Below are 21,128 nucleotides of genomic sequence, written 5' to 3' on the forward strand. Positions count from 1 at the left end.
GAATACTTCATAAATTATAGATACGTTGGAGACATATCAGTCCGCGGCGGACGTTCCTCCTCGCGCCTCCGCTATTGATTCCCTTCCGCCGTGACCTACTACTCCTCGCGGCAGACGTCCCTGGCTATCCTTCCCTTCTCCGCTTCTCCTCTTCCGGAAAACGCCGCCCGCCCTAGAGGTGGTTGCACACCCCTGCTCGCCCTATCCCCCTCCTGTCACCGCACAGGCTGAATAGCTCCACCTACGGCGCAAAATCGGCCGCGGAATCGCTGAACACCCCGTCCACCTCGCTTGATTGGATTGAAGATAGCAGAATCGGAGGGGCGGAAGAGGGAGAAATTGGGGAGAGCGGTTTCAAAATGTAGTGGGAGAGAGACGAAAGAGGGAGAGGAAGTGGTTGGACCCGGGAACCACTCATCGAACCCAACAGCCGTCGGCCTTGATGACCCGACGAGGTGACACCTGGGCCACATCTGGGCGCGCGGGGCGAAAAAACAGACAGCCCGGACCGCGCGCGCCAGGGCGCCTCGCGGACGGATCGAACGGCAGCGACAAGTGTGTGTGCTCTAGAAGGCGACGTATCCAGTGGAAATGGACATTCGGTAAAAATCTGAAAACTATTGTTTGGGGCGTGAGATCAGCAACATCTGGAAGCAATCCCACCTATGATCTGTCACCGTACGTTCTTGATCTCACGCCCGAGAACAATAGTTTCCATGATGGGTCTAATGATATTTATATGGTATCGTGAATGCTGGTACTTTTTTCTATAAAGTTGGTCAGAATTCAAAAGGTTTGGCTTAAAACAAACCTAATACGGGGAGTAAAATGAAACGGGGGACTACATGAAACCGGCCATCACATGTTTGATAGTTAGCATTTTATCAATACCAACTCCATCTTTGTGCACAGTTGTGACACAACACGCCTTATTTGGAAGCATATACTCAAAGAGGTAATTCTATTAAAGTAGCAGTAAACCGAGGCATCCAATCTTTGCAAGATATGTTTAGTTGTGTTGGTTAAAATTGTCGTCTTGAAGGTGCACTAGAAAAATATCAGTAAATAGCAATTGAAGTCATTAGCACAATCGGAAATACCATGTTCACCTGGGTGCTTTCCACCTCATATCTCACCTTTGGTGCAATTTTTTTTTATTGTCAGGGTGCTATCCGAAGGAACTCATAGACGACATCGTGACCAATTGCCAGGATTCCTCACGCCCTACAGAGAAGTGTTGTATTGTTGCCGTCGGCACTGTCGCTCGGCCTGCTTGTTACTGCTTGGTGAAGCAGGAGCTAGCATTTAGACTATCGCCGCTCTTAAACAAGACGAACATGGTGAAATTTATTGCTAATTGTGGAGCTAGTCCACTGCTGGATAATAGTTTGGACACTCCGTGTGGGGGTTCATCACATGATGACCAGATCATGGGTTCATCACATGGTGAGCGGACCATGGGTGATTATGGCTGTGCCGTCCTTGAGACGGCGACAATTTTAAATGGGTGCTCACTCTACAAGATCGCAGCATTCATCTTGTGGCCTCTTGTTGCTGTACTGATGATAGCAGTTGTGTTCTGGAGGCCAGTTCCACTTGCACCTGTGATCGAAGGAAAGGAAGCCCTGATCGAGGGAAAGAAGGACCTACGTTGATGAGGAGAGAGCTTGCTGCTAGTGAACAAATGGCCAGTCAGTCCTACTATTTTGGTGCTGATGTTACTAGATAATCTGGCCTATTTCTTTTTCATGTTGGACCAGACCTATTTGTTGTGATTTGCTTCGTTGACTGTTGAAGTGCAATGAACCGAACTGCAACTATTCTCCCAAATTATGCAGTAGTTTTACTTGGCTAAATCAATATTTGGCGTTCCTAGCATTGATGCCTTCTGTTTCTGCAAAATGGTTAGATTCTGTATCTGTTTTTTTGCAACTATGCGTGGATGCAAATTTGCTCCAGTTTGATTGATTGTTCAATCTTAATGGTCAGTATGAAATTATTATGTCTAATGCCGTTTGAAGGCTAACTTACAAAATGCTCTTACCTGGGGTGAAAATGGCTGGGAGCTCTGGTGTTTAGATATTAACACTTTGGAGGGTGTGTGACATTCCCATTGTCTTCTGTGGTAACAACTAAGATTGGGGCGTTATTTCACACGGTCGATCCTGCGCACCCAGGATGTTGTGGCTGGGAGAAGCGTTTGGGCGCTTGAATTCAGATTTTTAAGCTGCATGGTGAGACTTCAATTTCAACTCTGCTGACAGAATTCCCATACCTGCGCAAAGGGCACCAAAATTAGACAAAAGAATGAAAATTGCAAACGCTCTACTGATTGGCTTTCTTGGCAGCCAGAACTTGTCTTGGATCCTTGCTTATTACATCCATTTAGATATCATGGTTTTCATCTAATGAAGAGCAAACTAATTGTGATTAAATTTCTGCATGTAGAAAACAACAACGTATATAATGCTCAGTCCAAGGATGTCGATAGAACACTTTCCTCAAATATTCACAGCAGGTATCAATAACATCAATTTTTTATATGCTTTGCTCCTCCAAAAATGGAGCACAGAAATATACTGAATTAATACACATTACCTAACAACTGTAATTGTAATACCCATGCTCTCTACATACTGAAAGCTAGAAGAAATCATCTCAACTAAAATGGGTAAATTAGCTAGAGTACCCGTGCACAATGGCGTATATATTTTGCCTATCATGGTATGAACCTGCATGTGAAAGTGGGGCTTTGGAAGCCGAGGAACTTGTAGGATCCTTCAAGCGAGCTTAGCTAGAGTACTTGTCGAGGCTCTGCACTTACACTGCTCTCCATGGCGTACTCAAGTGCCATTTCATAGTCAACCTGATGATTTGACTTCGATCTAACAATCGCAATAACACCTGAAAAGCAATGAAAGACAGTGGGACATCCTCGAGAGCAGTTTTTTGGCTCCCAAACTCCAATGATACTTTCATTTCTAAAAATAAATCGAAGACGTGCAAAGAGATTTGACTAACCCAGAATATTAATCAAGTGTGGTACTTAATTTGATAGTGATTTGATAAGGAGAAGATAAGGGTTGTGCAGGACTATGTGGTTTTCTAAATGTGCACAAATCATAATCTTCTTCAGGCAAATGGCTTCAAATATTAAACTTCCATAATAGTCTAAAATAACAAATGCAAACTCCAGCAGACTATCTGTATTACCCATCATTAAAAAGGGCTCAATTAGCTTGGCAAACAGAAAAACTCTATGCTGGCCATATAGGCAACAGAGAAATTGTTCTCATGTTTGTATCTAAAATTTCTCCTTGACAGCTTGCAAACAGCCTAATTCAGGATCATGGTTCTAGTAAATGGTTAGGATAATAATAGAGCCAACATCAGAGCCCGAAATTTAGAACACTCCACTCAGAAGGGGAAAACCAAGGCATACCTAGCACCCTGAGAAATGATGGTTGGCTGCACATAAATGTCTTGGCTGGCCATTAGAGAGAACTAGAAAATACCCCGCACATTGCCACGGCATTCAGACTACTCACAATGGGAGTAATATAGATAGTAACATCACACATATCTAGATAAAATATATGATGTGGCAACCTGAAACATGGAACTATGGACATGTGCACAATGTTATCAGAATCTGCAGAATATTATGGCGGTAAAACAACAATACATTAGTTGGGGGAATTTGGACTAACCTGATACATTAGAGAATGCAAATAGGCAGTGGCGGAGCTTAGTGTGTTGAGTGTGTTGTGCTGGGGGGGGGGGGGGCCAATTGGCACATGCAGGCATAAGTTTTTTTTAGAGAGGGAGCTTAGGATTTTGTGTGTTTGCCCCCTCACTAGTTCATATATTCTATTTGGCCCCCCCAAAGGACTTGGTCAAGCTCCGCCACTGCAAATAGGCACCGGCAAACACTGAGGGCTCCAGATTCATCCCATCCAGCTTCTTTTCGCTATGAGCTCCAAGAGATTGGATGACCTGCAACTGCAAGCATGTTGACTTCATATGGTGGCACTTACAAATCAAAAACTAAGCTCACGTTGGAGATAAAGTGGAGAAGCCGAAAGGGATGGCTCCCCCATAGCGGTTGAGATTTAGATCGGGAGCACAGGCAGGCTAACCAGCTACAGTGGATACAATGAACATGGAGTAGCTCTGCTGATTAATGGCACGAACCGCTCGCTTCCGTTGTTCCCTGGAGAATAGAGAAGGCAGAAGGAAGTCCATAACCCGTTAGTCATTGTGCTCCAAACTTCACCGATCCTACTTGCAAACTCATCATCGAAAGAAAGCAGTACCCTGGTCGGCTTCCCTCCCCAGCTGCAAGGAACTGAGCTTGATAAAAAGGGCTACCATTGCTGCAGTAATCAGCTGAGGCGACACATCGTTAAACGCCGGTGGATACAACGCTCCTCCAAACCATCGCTGTCAAAGGAGGCCCTGCTTGGCCCTTCCGGCCGAAAATAAAGCCGGCTCTGAACTCCAGTCTCCCTAGCGACCGGTCCGGTTCTGGTGGAACCGAGAGGTTCCCAGCAGCGAGCCGACGACGCCCATACCTTGCCAGAAAAAGACGTAGAGATGGAGGGGACGACCAGGTCACCGCGGCCGCCGTCTAGACGATGCAGGGCAAACACCAGCAAAGTGAACGTAGTCCGATAGAATAACGGAGAGCCGCGGAGGCCTGCCGGATCACCAGATCGGCAGTCATGCCAAAAGAGCGCCCTGACGCAGAGATCGTCATCCATCCTGCTGCTGTAGACAGGGGAATATATTGGTGCTTGAGCGAGCGAAGGATCATCGTCTAAATTTTGTTGGATATAAAAAAAGTCCGTGGTTTACGGCAGGAAACTGGTGAGAGCATCTCCAATAGCTTGTCTATATGGATGTCTATACTCATTTTCCACGACGTGAGCTCAAAACAGGCGTTCAACATCTTGTCTATATGGTCGTCCAAATATACACATCCTCTAAATCGACCTCGGCAATGTCCACGCCTTGACAATGTGAAGGTGTCGTCTAAACTCAGCTGCAGTCATGATTTCTTTCTCTCCGCAGCGATGGCCCACCTGTCATGGTCCCTATATTTAGACGATCTGATGCAAAACTGGATGTGTATATGAGGGAATCTTTTTAGACCATTGTCTATATATTCATATAGACATCCAAATATACACATGCTAGTATTGGAGATGCTGTGAGGGTTAATAACGGAGCGTTATGCATTCACTTCGTTGTAGGAGTCCGTGATTTAAGGCTGGAAACAGATGATGGCTGGTAACGGAAGATAGTGCTTCGGTCTGTTCTGTACGCAACGCCATGACCGGAAAAAACACGAAAGGCCGCATCTGAACGCCGTGTCTTCTCTCCCGTTCCCCTCTCTCTCGTAGACAGGAGAAAGGGAGGAGAAAAGTTTGCCCCCGCTCTCCGCCGACGAGGCCGTGGGTTCCCGTCTCCTGCGTCCGCCGCTCCGGCCACGGGAGGAGGGGGGAACCCGGGGGCTCTGGCTCGGCTGTGTACATAGGGTAGGGCTTAGTTGGTCTTGCGCCGGCGTTTTGGAGGTGGCTTCGCCGGCGTGGAGAATAAAGATGCCCAGATCCCAGCCCCTTCTCGATGGCGTGATGCGTTGCGGGATCTGCGGGCTTTTGCTGTCCAGGCGGTGGCGCCGAGGTAGCGGCGGCGTCGCAGCCAGGGACTTTTGTTCCCCTTTCTCCGCTCCTTCTCCGGCAGAGGAAGCAGGGGGATTTGTATAGGAGCGTCGCGAGCTGGCTGCTTGTGCAGGTACTCGGTCTGCGGCTGGATGGTGGCGGATCTGGTGTTTGGTCTAGTCGATCTCGACGGGGACGGCCGGATCCGGAGCTGGAGATGCACGGGGACGATCCCCGGTCGACGTTCCACAGTGGCAGAAGCTCCGTGGGCGACGGAGCGATTTTTCGACTCACAAAGCCGCTTGACGGCGATGGTGCGCCTCCGGTTCTTGGTGCGCAGGCGGCGTGTCTTCTTCCTTCTCGACGGACGCTCGGCGGAGTCGAGGAGAGGCGACGGCCATGGCTGCGGTGGGGCTTGGGGACCCAGGAGGGCCTTGTTGTATTTTTCTTTTTCTTGGGGTCTTTTTGCTTTTGTGCCTGGACAGGTGTCCTGTCTCTCGTTGTTTCGCGAGGTGTCTGTGTGTGTGCTGTTGTATTCTCTGGTTGATCTAATGCGCAGGTACTTCCTAAAAAAAAGTGATAGAAATTCTTCAATATATCAAAAGTTGTTCTGTAAACATCAATCAAAGGGTGTTAACAAAATTGACATTCCAACCATAACCAGGTCAAATGTTGAGAGTCAAGAGAAGAGCACCATTAGTAGAACTGACAATAAAAATCATGAAGCTTACCGCAATTAAAAGTCAGCTGATATAACCAAAAGCTAGGGAAATGCATATAACACCTACCTTGAATGAACCAGGTCAAGATATGTATGCTAACAACCTACAACACTCTAATTCTTGAACGAATGACACCAATGAAGAGCGCCATGCTAAAGGAAAATACTCTCCAATTCAATAACACACGTGGCAGAACACGTTGAAATCGAACGGAACACTGAAGCACACGACAAGCTGCAAGAGGCAGAACGATCCCATTATGGAACAAAATGAAGAACAAGAGTACAAGCATCGAAGGTGCAGCTTCCAAAACACTGAAAACAGACATTTTTTTTTCACTGGCATTTTCAGGCATCCATAAAATGATCACAAGCCACGATAATTAATCAACTGCCCAGACAAATGGGCACAAAAGAACACTCCTCTACCTATGATTGACACCACCTCACGAAGTTGAAACGATCACATGTTGCACAAGGGCCAAGCAGCATGCCAGATCGACATTTCACATGTCCGACATCGAAAGTACAGATATGAGATACCAGCAGTTATTGATTCCCAGTAAAAACATCATTGCAAAAATACCAGCAGCAATTGTACGAATCTTGAAAGATGGCTGGCAATAACAAAGATCACAAAAAAGCAAGCTCAGGGCATACAGGTAACAACTTGGATGAACAACACAGAAATGCGACACCACAGATTATTGATTCCCAGTAAAATAGCATCGCGGAAATACCAGTGGTAATAGTAGGAACCTCAAAAGTTGAGCGACAACAAAGATCACATAAAAGTGAAGACACATAAGCGCAAGCTCAAGGATATACTGATAGCGAACTGGGATGAACAATGCCAAATACGTATGCAGTGGCGGAGCTTGAACGCGATTTGAGAGGGGGCTAAATGAGTCCTAAATAGAGTTGAGGGGCCTAATCTAGTGTATTCTATTAAAGTTTGTCCAAATATTATTAAATATTACTATGAGTTTATACAAAGAAATAAATTTGGAGGGCCATTGCCCCCTTTGGGCTTTGGCCCTCACTAAGCTCCGCCACTGTACGTATGCACATCACCTAAAATATGAAACACTAAAAGTGAGTCTACCTGAAAAATTTAGCCACTGTGAGCCCATTGTTGAACAACAGAAGCATGCCCAGTGAAACTTTGAAATCATTGATGGCAAGACGAGATATTCCCCAATTATAGCGATTACCGAGAGGCATCCAGATCATATCACACACCTCTGATGATTTGCCTGAAGAACATGAACAGAGAACACAAATCCCTGCTGCATGTTATGCCCACAGCATCTCATGAGGACGCAAAAATGATCGCCTTTTCACAAGCGATGCAGCCACCAAGATCCACACCCCCACATCACAGACCAGAATCCACACGGACATCAACAATCACATCACCCCAATCATCACCGAAATTTTATAATTTATACTAGTACTATGTAACAGCGATTCAGGTTCAATTTGATCCAGAGCAGAATAGCAGGTGCAGCACAGATAATTCTAGCAAGTTCTCTGATGATGACAACTAACTACCACGGACACAACTGACTGCTTCATCTCTCGAACGAACCCTAGCGAAGCGCGATCACGCGGACGGTGGCGGGGATTGATCAGAACGGGGCGAGGAGCTGGAACAGGGAGGGCTTGGGGTCGGACTTGATGACGCCGACGGCGATGACGAGCGGGATGAAGCCGTAGTGCGCCACCACCTTGGCCGCGCCCATCGCCCACTCGCCCCACACGCGCCACTCCCGCGCCGCCGCCGACCGCCTCGCCGCCGCGTCCGCCGCCGCCGCCGCCTCCGCGCGCGACATGCCCCTCCGCCCCAGGGCCCTCCCCGGCTTCGGCTGCTTCGCGGACGCGCGGGTCGGGGGCGCCATGGGCTGGGTTGGTTCGCCCGCCTGGTGCTGGTGGTGGAGTCGCCGCCGGTGCTGGCCGCCGCGCGATGGAAGGTGGGGCGGGGTGGGGACTGGAGTAAAACCCTACCTGATATGGCCGTGCGAATGGGCCGTTGTTGGGCTGCTCACAGGGACGGGCTGCCTTCCGGGCACGTACGTGGGCTGCTGTATACTTTTTGCGCTCCTGCAAAAAGTGTTTGAAGTTACTAAAAAAATGCAAAAAGTGTTTGAAGAATTTGAGTATACCCACCCAGTGTTTGATTTTTACAACATCAATCAAGTGGAGGTGATTAATTTTGGGGAGGCAGTCATAAGATGCTCGAGAAAATGGCGGAGAGAGAGGAAGAGGTTTTCATAAATAAAAAAATCACCATCATCTTGTTCCTCGCCAAGGTGTTGTATAATGGCATCCTTGACCGACCTCTTAGTATCGCTTCTCTTGATTGCAGAGGCAACCATTGCGATATTTTTGCATCTGAAATTATTGACACACTTTTAAAAAGAATATAGAATTAATGGCACAATATGTTGAAAGTTATTTAGAAAGATTATACAAACCGAGTGTATGGATCTAACAAATTTGCAAATACTAATGCATACTAGCCCGATATGCACATTAATTGTTTCTAGAATTCATCTCAGCACGCACATTAATAGCGCGCGTGCGCGCGCGCACACACACACACATTTTGCAAATACGCCACATTAATATCTGGAGATTTCTTCTCACTATGAGGCTGGTTGTAATGGAGAGTATCATATACTAGTATCATGCATATGATACTAGTGTATGATCTACCTCCCTAATGCATAGTATTATATATTAGTATCATGTAGTACTATATTTATTGTCATGCATGATATAAACTAGCATATCATTTATTATGATACGGTATCATGATATGATACTGCACCTTCTCTTTCTTCATTTAATGCTATGCCACCTCATCAAAATTGCCTAGTTGACATGTATGATACTAGTTACGATACTACCATTACGACCAGCCTGAGCATCAAAGAAACCAAAATGCATATATTGTTTCATGTAATTAATCTTAAAACAAGATATGGCAAGATCACATATCTCATTTATTTGTTAGAAAAAATATCATGACATACCATTGGTGGGATGTGTATAAATTGAGAGCACCGAGTGTCTAAAAGAATCACCATCATCTTCTTCCTCGACTAGGTATTGTACAATGGCATCATTAGCCAACATCTTAGTATCACTTCTCTTGATTGCAATCTTCTTTCCTACACCCATACTATGCTATCTTAAACAAGCTCCTGTAAGGGTACAACAGGGTGCTACCGATACCTCTGCCTACCACACTTACATCGTGCTCGTTGAGCCACCACCCTTTAATGCCGATGAAGACATGTACTACCATTGGTATGAGTCTTTTTTGCCCAGTTCGCGTGATGGCGACTCGGGCAAGGCACGTCTTGTGCACTCTTACACCAAGGTGTTTAGCGGCTTCGCCACAATGCTCACTGATGGGGAGCTTGATGCAGTTGCCAAGAAACCGGGGTTCGTGCGGGCATTCAAGGAGAAAACACGGTACCTCATGACCACACACACACCAAAGTTCCTTGGGTTGAGGAACGGCACCGGGTTTTGGAGGGACGCTAGCTACGGAAAGGGGGTCATTATTGGGTTGCTTGATACTGGCATCTATGCGAAGCACTCTTCATTCGGTGATCACGGCATTCCGTCACCCCCGGCAAGGTGGAAGGGTTCGTGCAAGGCGACCCGATGCAACAACAAGCTCATCGGTGCCAAGTCATTCGTTAAACACGAAGACACTAACGATGAAGATGGGCATGGCACACACACCTCATCCACGGCGGCCGGTAACTTCATCATCGATGCCTCATATCATGGCATGGCAGCGGGCACCGCATCTGGGATTGCTCCCGGTGCCCATATCGCCATGTACACGGTGTGCAATATTGTGGGATGTTATGATTCCGACATATTAGCTGGCCTCGACGCAGCAATCAAGGATGGGGTGGACGTGCTCTCAATCTCCATTGGACTCGATGTCAAGTTCGATAAGGACCCCATCACCATCGGCTTATTCAGTGCCATGTCAAAGGGTATTGTTGTGGTTTGCAGTGGTGGTAATGAAGGACCCGAGCCACATTCAATTAAAAACGATGCACCATGGTTGCTCACAGTTGCTGCCGGCTCGGTGGATCGAAGTTTTGATGTTGGCGTCAATCTCGGCAAGGGCATGAGCCTTCACGGTGAAGCGCTTAACCAGGTGGCAAAGCCGATGTCAAAGATGTATCCGCTCCTCTACTCCGAGGCAGAGCGGGACTGTAACTACGTACATGGTTAACCATGTTGTCGCCCAGAAGATCGTGGTTTGTGACTCAGAGGCTCCTTGGCTTGTCGATTCCATACTGCAAGACGGCGCGGCCGGTGTAGTGCTAGTCAACAAGGCATCCGATGGATACACGGTTTCTCTTGATGATGACAACTCCGGTGTGGTGCAAATGAGCGCGCGCGACGGCGCCGTCCTCAGAGCTTACGCGGCATCGTCAAGCAGATGGGCACGCGCTGGCTTCTCGTACCACAAGACATTCCTTGGTTATCGTCCGGCCCCTGTAGTGGCATCGTTCTCTTCTCGAGGTCCAAGCAAGCATTTCCCCGGCGTGCTCAAACCGGACATATTGGCGCCGGGGCTGAACATCCTCGCTGCATGTCCATGGACGGAGTCCAAAATAGGCCCTTTCAACATATTATCCGGCACATCGATGGCAGCGCCACACATCAGTGGTGTTGCAGCGCTTATCAAGAGCTTGCATCCTCATTGGTCCCCGGCAGCCGTCAAGTCGGCCATGATGACGACTGCGTACGTTGTTAATAGCACTGGTGGCTCGGTCCTGGACGAGAAGCACGGGAAAGCGGACGCGTACGCGATGGGTGCAGGCCATGTGAATCCAACAAGAGCCGCTGACCCTGGCTTGGTGTATGACCTGGGTGTCACCGACTATGCTGGCTACATCTGCTGGCTCCTCGGTGATAGAGGCCTGACGACCATCGTGCGTAACAAGAGCTTGACCTGCGCAAAGCTACCCAAGGTCAGAGATGTTGAGCTCAACTACCCAACTATAACCGTGCCATTGAAGCCGAGTGCCTTCATGGTGAATCGGACGGTGACGAACGTCGGGCCGTCATCATCGACATACATTGCGAAGTTGGACATGCCCAAGTCACTCACAGTACGCGTCACCCCGGACAAGCTGGTGTTCTCGAAGGCCGGGGAGAAGAAGACATTCAGCGTGGAGGTGAGTGGCAAGGGCGTTCATGGACAAAAACATGTGGAGGGAAGCTTGAGTTGGGTGTCCACGCGACATGTTGTGAGGAGCGTAATCATCGCTGTTCCTAATCTTCCCGAATCTCCACCGTCTCAAGAGAGTTTTTAGGTGTGTTATGGAAATGGCTGGAAGTGAATGCTTTAAGTGTCATTCTTTTTATATACCGATAAATTATAAGTTTCTTATAAAATGTTAAATCGATCAACTTCCTGCGCATTTACATTAATACTACCATTTATAGTATATTATCATCCCGTCGTCACTACATACATAACATGCAGGTTCGGATGTAGTAACATTTTACAAATACAATTGCAAGCCAAGTGATGTCCAACTTTAGGTCACCGGATTATGTTAGAACTTAGCAGAGCCGTTTTTATCTTTGGGGAAATAGTTTGAAATTTTATCAATTGCGTTGTAATAGTATAATCAGGAAACATAAAATATAGTAGTTCAGGGCAGTACAACCGGACCATACACCGGGTTCTCAACTGTCTGATGATTATGATATATATCCCGCTAATTGATAGTCTCTATTTTAGTTTTGCTTTCTGCCCGTACGGGCACAGGAACCTTCCGCTGATCAAAAAGTCACATCCAATGGAACTGCGAGCTGCTGGGGTCGCCCTAAGCCAACCACAGACGTACTCGGTGAGACATATTTTTGTTGCTATATGGCACCGTAAGTAGTAAAGTGGTGTTAGGATGAAGTATAGTTCAGAGCGTATTTTTATATATCCGATCCACATCTCACATTTCTCCTAATCTCCTCGCTGCCGCCTGATCGCCGTTAGGCAAAGGCTGGCGGTGGATGACGGCGGCGGCGGGGCCTTTCCCGTCATGGCTCTAGGGCGCGGCCACGTCAGATTCTCGTGCGGATGCCCCGGTCTTCCCTCGCGCGTTTGGTCCCCACCACAGTCCACAACGGCGAATTGATCTGGCGGGGGTGGTTCGACCCGGTACGCGGCTCGGTGCTCCTTCAACCGCGGCCAGTAACCTTCCTCGTGGCGGGTGGCGGCGTTGGTGACGTGTCGCGATGGGCTGGGATGGCATCTCCCCCATCCCTGCATATGGAGGTCTTGGCTATGGAGGTGTTGTTGCGTCATGTTTGTCTGGGCCGGGTCCGTCCTAATCTGACCCGCCGGTGGCTGCCGGCGGCGAGGATGCGGAGGCGCGACTACCGTTGAAAACTGAGCCGACCTTGGTCATGGCAGACGATGGCATCGTCTTTGCGTTGGTACCCTGATGAAGGCATCATCTTGTAGTTCTCGTCTCCTCGCTCGGGCTACTCTAGGGGAAACCCAAGATCTGGAGTTTCTGGATCCGACGATGGCGGCGCGCAACGTCGTTCTTCCTCCCGGGGCATCGTCTTGGAGTAAGCGCTTGTGGGGTCAGAAGGTGGAGTGGTGTGGCACTTACCGCAGCAACAATGGCGGGTCTCGGCGGCGTGGCGCGGCGGGGTCTCGACGTCAGATGCGCGATGATGGACGTGCGCAAGGAGGTAGTGTTGTCTGACACCGTGGCGGCGTCGACAGCAGTACGGCCCCGCAAGATGAATGTGTTGGTCGCTCCTGAAGATGGGGCCGCGGAAGATGGTGGCGGCAGATCCAGAGCGTGCGCATGCGGTGCGTGCTGCTGGTCGGCAAGATTGGGAGGTGCTCTTGGCCCGATGCGGGGCAGCTGCGTGAGACCACCAGATTAGATAGTGCATGTTTATGCGGTTCGAACATGAATATTGAAATTATCAATTTTAACTTTTTAAGGTAGCATGCCATCCGTGCGGAAGCATTAGGGATTGACCCCCTAATGACGAGATGGCGCACCTATGATGTTGACCTGGGTCGGTGGACAGGACGATGGAGCGCCAGGGGAGATAGAATCGTGACCGTGAAGCAAAATTGGTGATGGTGAGATTGAAAAGAATCGACAGCAATGCCCAGGTCCGGCGATGGTCTCCTACCATACTACAGATAAAAAAGTGTTTGACTTTTTGAAAAGAATTGAAATGTCTATATTTAGAATGGGTGTGGCTAGGTCTCAGTAGACCGAGACTTGGATCTCAGTCAAGCGCATAACATGTAAGAGAAAAAAATCTAAAAAAATTGCATGATCTTAAATAAGATCTCACGGATATAATATCGACTGAGGCTTATTGAAGTCCCAGTTGACCGGGACTTAGCAAGGCTGATTTAGAATACTACTCTCATATGGCGCACGCCCATAACGTTGCAGCATTCCGTGCACCGGACCGCACCGCCCAGCCCACGGTACGAGAACTCTTTTCTTTGGCACGAAGGAATCGGTGCAGAAGGCGTGCGCGCACGACTGAAAGACGTAGATAAGATATGATCGAGCGGATCACGGGACAGACACCGATGGAGCATAGAGCGCCGCCCACCACCACGTACGTACGTGCTCCTACGAACTACTCCGGCTTCCATCCATCGACCCTGGCTAGACCTACGTACTCCTACGAACTACTCCGGTGCCACGCCGGACGCACGTCGTCGCCTCCGCCGGCCTCCGTGCACGTCGCGCTCGTCTTATCGCGGCGGCCGCACATATGTACAGCCGCACGCCTCAGTTCATACGCACCGACGGTCCTACCTCATTATGAGCACGTGCCACCAATGAGGCCACCGACGACTCCACTGGTGGCTTCACCTCCACGCACACATATGTACTCCCCCTGCTTTAAAATAGTTGAGCCAACTTTGTTCTAAAATTAGTACCTACTTGACGGCCAGCGGTGTGGTCGTGTGCGCATTTGTCACGGGCGGGCGTGCGTGCGTGCGTCCGGAGACTTGGACCGCTGACAGAGAGGGGGCAGCGGGCCGGCTGGAATCGATGGCCATGCGTAGCGTGGCACACACGGCTCGATCGCAATGGTGCTAACCAAAGCATGAAATGTTCAAAAAAAACCGAAACATTTGGAAACTTTTTTTGTTGTTGAGGAAACTAGTTTTTTTTGCGGCAATTTTTTTTTTGTTGTTGAAAAAATACAGGACCATCCCGGACTAGTCCTTGGAGGTGTATTTTTATAGAAGAAAATCTCTAAGCACTCAGGTCACCTCCGGACTCGAATTCGGGTGGGCTTGCTCGCACCGAGCGAGCCAAGCCAACAGGATGACACCCCACTCTCTTTTTTGTTGTTGAGGAAACTAGATTTTGCCTTTGCGACAAGTTCGAGTTTGATATGATATAGAGATAAATGCACCAGTGGTGTTTTAGCTTGCCACGCATGTTCACTTTGAGGAGTACTCGGAGCCAAGTTTTGCACCAGTTTTTTCTTTTGATATTCCGCAACCAAGAGAAACTCTAACTGATCCACTAAAACTTAAAAACTTAAGAGTAGTATACGAGCCGAGTATCCTTTAAAGAAAGTACTTTTGCTTCTCTAAAAAATAGCTGTTTCTAACTGATTTGGCCTATACATTTCGTCAAACACTTACTATGCACCGAGCAGCGACCACACCGGTAACAACAGAGAACACGTCGGACATGCCTGTCGCAGTGGGTCACGTGCGCTGTCACCGCCATTGGTGTTGTCGATCACCGTCGGGGCGACCACCCACACAAACGCCGCGCCCGTTCTAATGACCCACACGTTGCCCGTCCCGGCAACAAATTACACGCCCGCCCATCGTTACCTCCCCTACATCATCATTGTCACGCCGCTTGATGTCCTCCTCGTCCATGCCGCTCCATGCGATATGTGATTCCTTGGATGCCCCAAGGCAAGAAGCATGATGGCGACGATTGGCGTCGGCGGATAATGCCTATACAGCAACAACAGCAAGGGCCGTAGTTGCGGCCAAGAAGCAGCAAGAGGCCGCTCTGCATTGCTACTACTACAAGCCCACCTTGGCCGCGAGCCACCCTACTCCAGAGAAGATGGCGAGGAAAAAGAAGCCGACGACCGCCACTGCATTAGGCCGGCATCCCCGACATGCGGTTCTCCAGCTTGCTCAACTTCATCTTTGCTAGAAAGCGGCCTTTGGCTCCGCGGACGACCCTGACGGATCAAGAGCCCATGTGCTCCACAGTGTCGTTGCACGCGCGGTCCTGCCTGTCCAAGACATCGCACCATCTGGGTCGCGGCGCAAGTCAGAGTCGAAGTACTCGGACCGTGAATTCCGATGGGGGAGGTGGAAGATAAATTGCTCCGGCCGTGGACCGCCCACTCGTCGCCCAAACACAAAAGGTTGCCGCCAAGGTCGCCAGCGATGTTGCCACCGAGGCCCAAAGCAACCTGGGGGCTTCACGCGCGTCGCCAGGCGGCCACGAGGGGGCCTTCACACGAAAAAAAATCTTACTTCAGCTAGACACGGTTGAGTACATTTACTCCTTGGTGAGGCTATGGAGTAAATTTTTTCCTCCTCTCTAACCTTTATAAGGGATCGGTTAGGTTTCGGTTAGAGAACAAAAAGTAAAATTTTACTCTTCTAAATCTTTTTAGAGAATTGGTTCGAGTTACTCCAAGAGCAGCAAAGTGAAACACAACAAGTTCAAGCACCGCCGATGCATTTACGCCTATATCATATACATATAAGATCCTCGAAGAAAAAACAAATTGCCAACCAACCCCAACGCGGCAACGCCTACCAACCCCATCAACGTGTACGCACAGGGAGTGTACTCGTGTACAGCCCGGAAAGCATTCACATTTCGCATGGAAAATGAATAAAACGCGCAGCTGGAGACGCGTGTACACATGATAATATCTCGAGGCAGGATGGGGATCGATCATCCTCCCTCCCTATGCTCATCAACGGTTAGGCTAATTCAAGCACGTACTACCAGCTACGAGAAGTATACTTTAATACCACGCGCGTGCAAGCACACAAGTTTCGTCCCAAAGGTGAAGGTCATAGTCGTATCTTGCTTGCTTGCACCTCCCCAAAGGGGCAAAGACGGCTACTGCGCCTCAGTTCAACGCCCGCCGGCCTTTCCCTTCGTCTCCCATTCAACGCTTGGCCTCCATCTCACCAGCTCCCAAACCTCGCGTGCACCACTCCATGTCCGGATCAGCAGCAGCAGGCGGAGAAGACCACGGCGCCGGTCAGCTCTACGGCAACCATCGGCATGCCGCCGACGGCGGCGACGTACTGGGGAACAACGTCTTCTTCCAGAGTCATTCGGCGTGTGCCGGTGGGGACGATGGTGGTGTCATCCCGTCGACCTACTCCAGCATCACCGACTACCTGCAGGGGCTCCTCGACCCCGCGGAGCTCGCCAGGCACCTGGACGCGCCTCCGTACTTCCCGGCGCCGGGAGATGTGATCGGCGAGGCAGCGACTCCAGTCACGCCCAACTCGTCGACGTCCGGCGAGGCGACGGGGGCCGAGTCCCACGGGTGCAAGAGAGGCAGTCCATCGCCGGAGGAGGGGGACGAGGATGGATCGGCCGATCATGGCAGCTGCAGGTACGTGAGCCATTTTATCAGGATGGATTCGATCTCGATGCATCCGTGTGCTAATTAAATCCAGCTCGATGTTGCTGGATTTCTTGTCCGTCGATCGACCATTAATTATATGCGTGCATATGCTTTGTCGATTAGAGGGAACAAGTGTAGGTCCATCCACTGGTAGTATGTGTTCTTCCCATCAACGCAAAAACAAAAAAGTATGTGTTCTTCCCAGATCGATATCGGTCTACAAGACTACAACTCTCCATTGATACTCTCCGCCGCTCTAAACCAAGGTTTTGGCTACCAAGTACCAAGTTGCACTTTTTATCTGGTGGGTCACCGAGAAACTCGGATACCACGGTTACCGCAAAATTCTAAGTAAATTTCAAGCGATTTTTTTTTGATGAATTTTGAATCCGAACAAATTTCGTCCATTTTTTTGCATGGGAAGTTGATTTCTTGTAGGGTACTGGGAAACGCGAATACCGGGTGGTACCCAAAACCCTGCTCTGAACGTGAAGATCATGCTGCACATGGCATCATCGCGTGAGGTGAGATGTGAACAATGGGATTTAGGGTTCGCCATCCGTCAACTTCCCACCTACCTGCCATTCCAAACAAACAAAACTTATCCTATCAGTTCCCTGGGTAGCAAAGGAAGAACCGGCCGCTCAATGCATATCAACTTGCAATGATTGAGCAACACGGCATTTGATAGCTATATCCAGGCAACCCTCTTGTTTAGTTCCATGTTGTTCTTTTTTTTGGCTAAAGTTGTTAGCTCTTCTTAAGTGAGACTCTGAATAATGGTGGACGATCGATGGGTGTTGCTGTCGCTGATTGTTATCACCTAGCTTATGATTTTCCTCGCACTATCTTTGATCATCATAACAGAGAAGGAAAATTTGTAGTGCATGAGCTAGCTCAGATGGAGAGCTCCTGCTTGTGCTTGGATGGCGGATGAGCATCCAGTTCTTGTCCTTTTTTTTTTTGCAACTGGGCATCCCGTTTTCATTAATTGCTTAACCGAAATACAAAGTTCGCCAGAGACTTGCAAGCAAGACAAGGATGAGGGAAATAGAGGGAAGCGAGTTGATGCATTACAAGGAAACCCGCCACGAGTGCCCAATATCGAAACACTCGTTACGGGACAAAAACCAGGCAACAGAAAGTACTATAACAAAACGCCCAATCGTGAAAAGTTAAATCAGCAGCAGATGACATTATCCAAGTCTTTTTTTGTGCGGGTGACATTATCCAAGTCTTGACATGAAGATCAACGCTAACCAAGGGATCACATAACCCACACCCAAAATAGTGCGACAGGGAGAAAGGAAAGATCAACCACCAGCGATGTGTCCCACACCCAGTTCAGCAGCTGCTGGCTTCATATGCCGAGCGAGCATCCCAACCTCGTTCAGCAGCACTCGGACCCCTCCTTGGAACACCTCCTCATGAAAGAACAAACTATGAAATAGCCTCCATAGGAGATTGCACAACTCCAGCTCTTGTCCCCCGCTTGCTTAATGATGCAATAATTAATACTTTTTTTGCGAGGATGCAATAATCATTACTGACCAATAAAAAGAGAGGATTTTATGTCAGAAATGAAGTCCTACTTTGTTCTTAGTCAGTTATATCCTAGTGATTAGTTACCAAACAAAATCATCTACTCATGTACACATGATTAAGAATCACCAAGGACGTTCCTCATTGTGCTGATCCACTGACTGATCCAGGAGCGAGAAGAAGAAGATGAAGGAGGGGAAGAGGGAGAAGAAGCCGCGTGGGTCCCGTGTGGCATTCGCAACCAAGAGTGCGGTCGACCACCTCGACGACGGCTATCGCTGGCGCAAGTACGGCCAGAAGGCAGTCAAGAACAGCTCCTTCCCAAGGTACAACCATGGACATGCACATCTTTTCTTATTTCTCGCACACATTCCTCGTTTGGTATATATTGCAGTAACCGTCAAGATCATATACTTGTACTTTTCGTTGTGCAAGCATCTTTTTAAGTTTGAGCAACACGGTCTTGTCTGGAATGATTACCTACGTGAATTCTACAGGGAAGATTGCACAGCGCGCAAAATCAACCGCAACATGTGTAACATCTGCCCGGTGCGTTCATCAAATATCGTGTTCACCGATCTAAAAAAACACGATATATACTCCTTCTGTTTCATGATATAAGAGCGTTCTTGACACTTATGAAACGAAGGGAATAAGTAGTAGCAGTTAAGCAATCTAGGTAGCATCAGACTGAACAAATATGTATATGTATATGCATCCTGCACGGTCAGACAGCTATATATATACCGGACAGGACAATTTACTGATAGTAGCAATGCATGTGCGCAGGAGCTACTACCGGTGCACGGCGGCGCAGTGCGGGGTGAAGAAGCTGGTGGAGCGGTCACAGCAGGACCCGTCCACGGTCGTCACCACTTACGAGGGTCGCCACGCGCACCCGAGCCCCATCGCCACCCACCGTGGCTCGCGCATGCTAATGGCCACTGGTGTCGACACTGTCTACTCACTCGACGTGCTCCAGCATCAACATCATGGATTTTTCCCGGCCGGTACCGACGTCTATGGGCGCATGTACGCACTGCCCAGTACCGACGCCTCGGTGGTGGCACACCGGTCGTCCGAGTACGGTGGCATGCAGGTGCATGCCGGTGTTCTTCCCGATGCCGTGATGAGTTATGAGCATGTTCATCGTTAACTCGGTCACTCTGTTTATGTACATAGTACTGTATGTCTGTAGCTTCGGTTTGGCCTTAATTAGCGAGGCATGCATGGAGCTAGCCAATGGGCACACACGTTCTTTTTCAAACTGACAGGTACAAATTTTTGTTGTTCTGAATTTGTTTTGGATGTTGGAATCAAATTATTTATAGTTTTTCTAAATTCTTTATAACTAGCTTTTCCTGGTACATCAAAGCCCATTTCTATACGGCAAGGATTATACATTGTGCAATTCAGATATGTCACGGGGAATTTGTAACACTAGTCGATACTCTGCACGTTGCAACGGGATATTTTTCTTAGAAATCTTTTGAAGGAGTATAACACTAGTTCAGCCATAAGTTGGAGGCTACGTTAGGAACCTCAAACCCAACAAACACGTGGGACTCAGTTTGACACTTAACCTGTCACGTACAATTAGATGTAATAAGATCGAGGTCAACTCTGATAGTGTGGAGGTTGTTGCTGCCCTAATCGATGGTTGCTCTTCTTAAGTAGTTTCTGCTATCTTTGATGACTATTATTTTCTGTTGCTTGACTTTACTCATGTCATCTATAATCAGTGTAATTGAGAAAGAAATCAAGTAGCTCATGAACTGTCTAGGAGAGCTAGATTTTCTCCTCCAAATATCTATGGATACCACCCAGGATGTGGTTATTCCTCTTATTGTAAGCAATGCTACTATCCTTATGAGACGCAATCATAGTGCACAACAGATATTTAACTCCCAAATGAACTCAATAAATAGAGCTATGCTTCCCGGCAAATGCGCCAGAAAATAGTCTTGATGCCCCACAAGTATAGGGGATCGCAACCGTCTTCGAGGGTAGTATTTCATCCAAATTTATTGATTCGACATAAGGGAAGCCAAAGAATATTTATGAGCCTGAACAGTTGAGTTGTTAATTCAACCGCACCTGGAAAGTTATTTCTCTATAACAAAGTGTTTAGTAACACTGTAGTATGATACTTTGGTAGTAGCAGTAATAGTAGCAATAGTAACGGTAGCAGTGACAATACCAGTTTTGTAGTAATTGTAACAACACCAGCAATAGTACTAACTTAGCAAAGACAATATGAGCAAAGCATAGGTATTGGATCAGCGATGGATATTTATATGGATGCTATTCATCATGCAACAGTCACAACCTAGAGCGATACACAATAGCTCCAATTTATCGATTCAATGTAGACATGTATTCCGTATATGTAGTTTAGGGTTTGTGCTTAGTGAGTACTAGGATTGGATTGGATTCGATCTGACTGCAATCGAATCAATTCAAATCCAATTGATTGTTGTTAACTGATAGTGTAGATGGCAACCGCCTCGGGTGTG

At 48.2% G+C, this 21,128-nt stretch overlaps 2 protein-coding genes and 1 pseudogene across 2 annotated transcripts; 2 read left to right on the forward strand and 1 right to left on the reverse strand.

The window, feature by feature from the left end:
- Positions 1-7,799: 7,799 nt before the first annotated feature.
- LOC125539899 (mitochondrial import receptor subunit TOM7-1-like) lies at positions 7,800-8,389 on the reverse strand. The gene has a single exon (XM_048703439.1). It carries the CDS (start codon positions 8,283-8,285, stop codon positions 8,016-8,018), a length of 270 nt encoding a protein of 89 aa, XP_048559396.1. The 5' UTR covers positions 8,286-8,389; the 3' UTR covers positions 7,800-8,015.
- A 1,116-nt stretch (positions 8,390-9,505) lies between these two features.
- LOC125539908 lies at positions 9,506-12,216 on the forward strand (annotated as a pseudogene).
- A 4,249-nt stretch (positions 12,217-16,465) lies between these two features.
- Positions 16,466-19,981, forward strand: LOC125539914 (WRKY transcription factor 71-like). The gene is made up of 3 exons (XM_048703449.1): positions 16,466-17,058; positions 18,783-18,938; positions 19,402-19,981. The coding sequence occupies exons 1-3, from the start codon at positions 16,652-16,654 to the stop codon at positions 19,766-19,768; spliced, it is 930 nt and encodes a 309-aa protein (XP_048559406.1). The 5' UTR covers positions 16,466-16,651; the 3' UTR covers positions 19,769-19,981.
- The last annotated feature ends 1,147 nt before the right edge of the window (positions 19,982-21,128 follow it).

The sequence above is a fragment of the Triticum urartu genome, chromosome 1, assembly GCF_003073215.2.
Source record: "Triticum urartu cultivar G1812 chromosome 1, Tu2.1, whole genome shotgun sequence".
Lineage (NCBI taxonomy): Eukaryota > Viridiplantae > Streptophyta > Magnoliopsida > Poales > Poaceae > Triticum > Triticum urartu.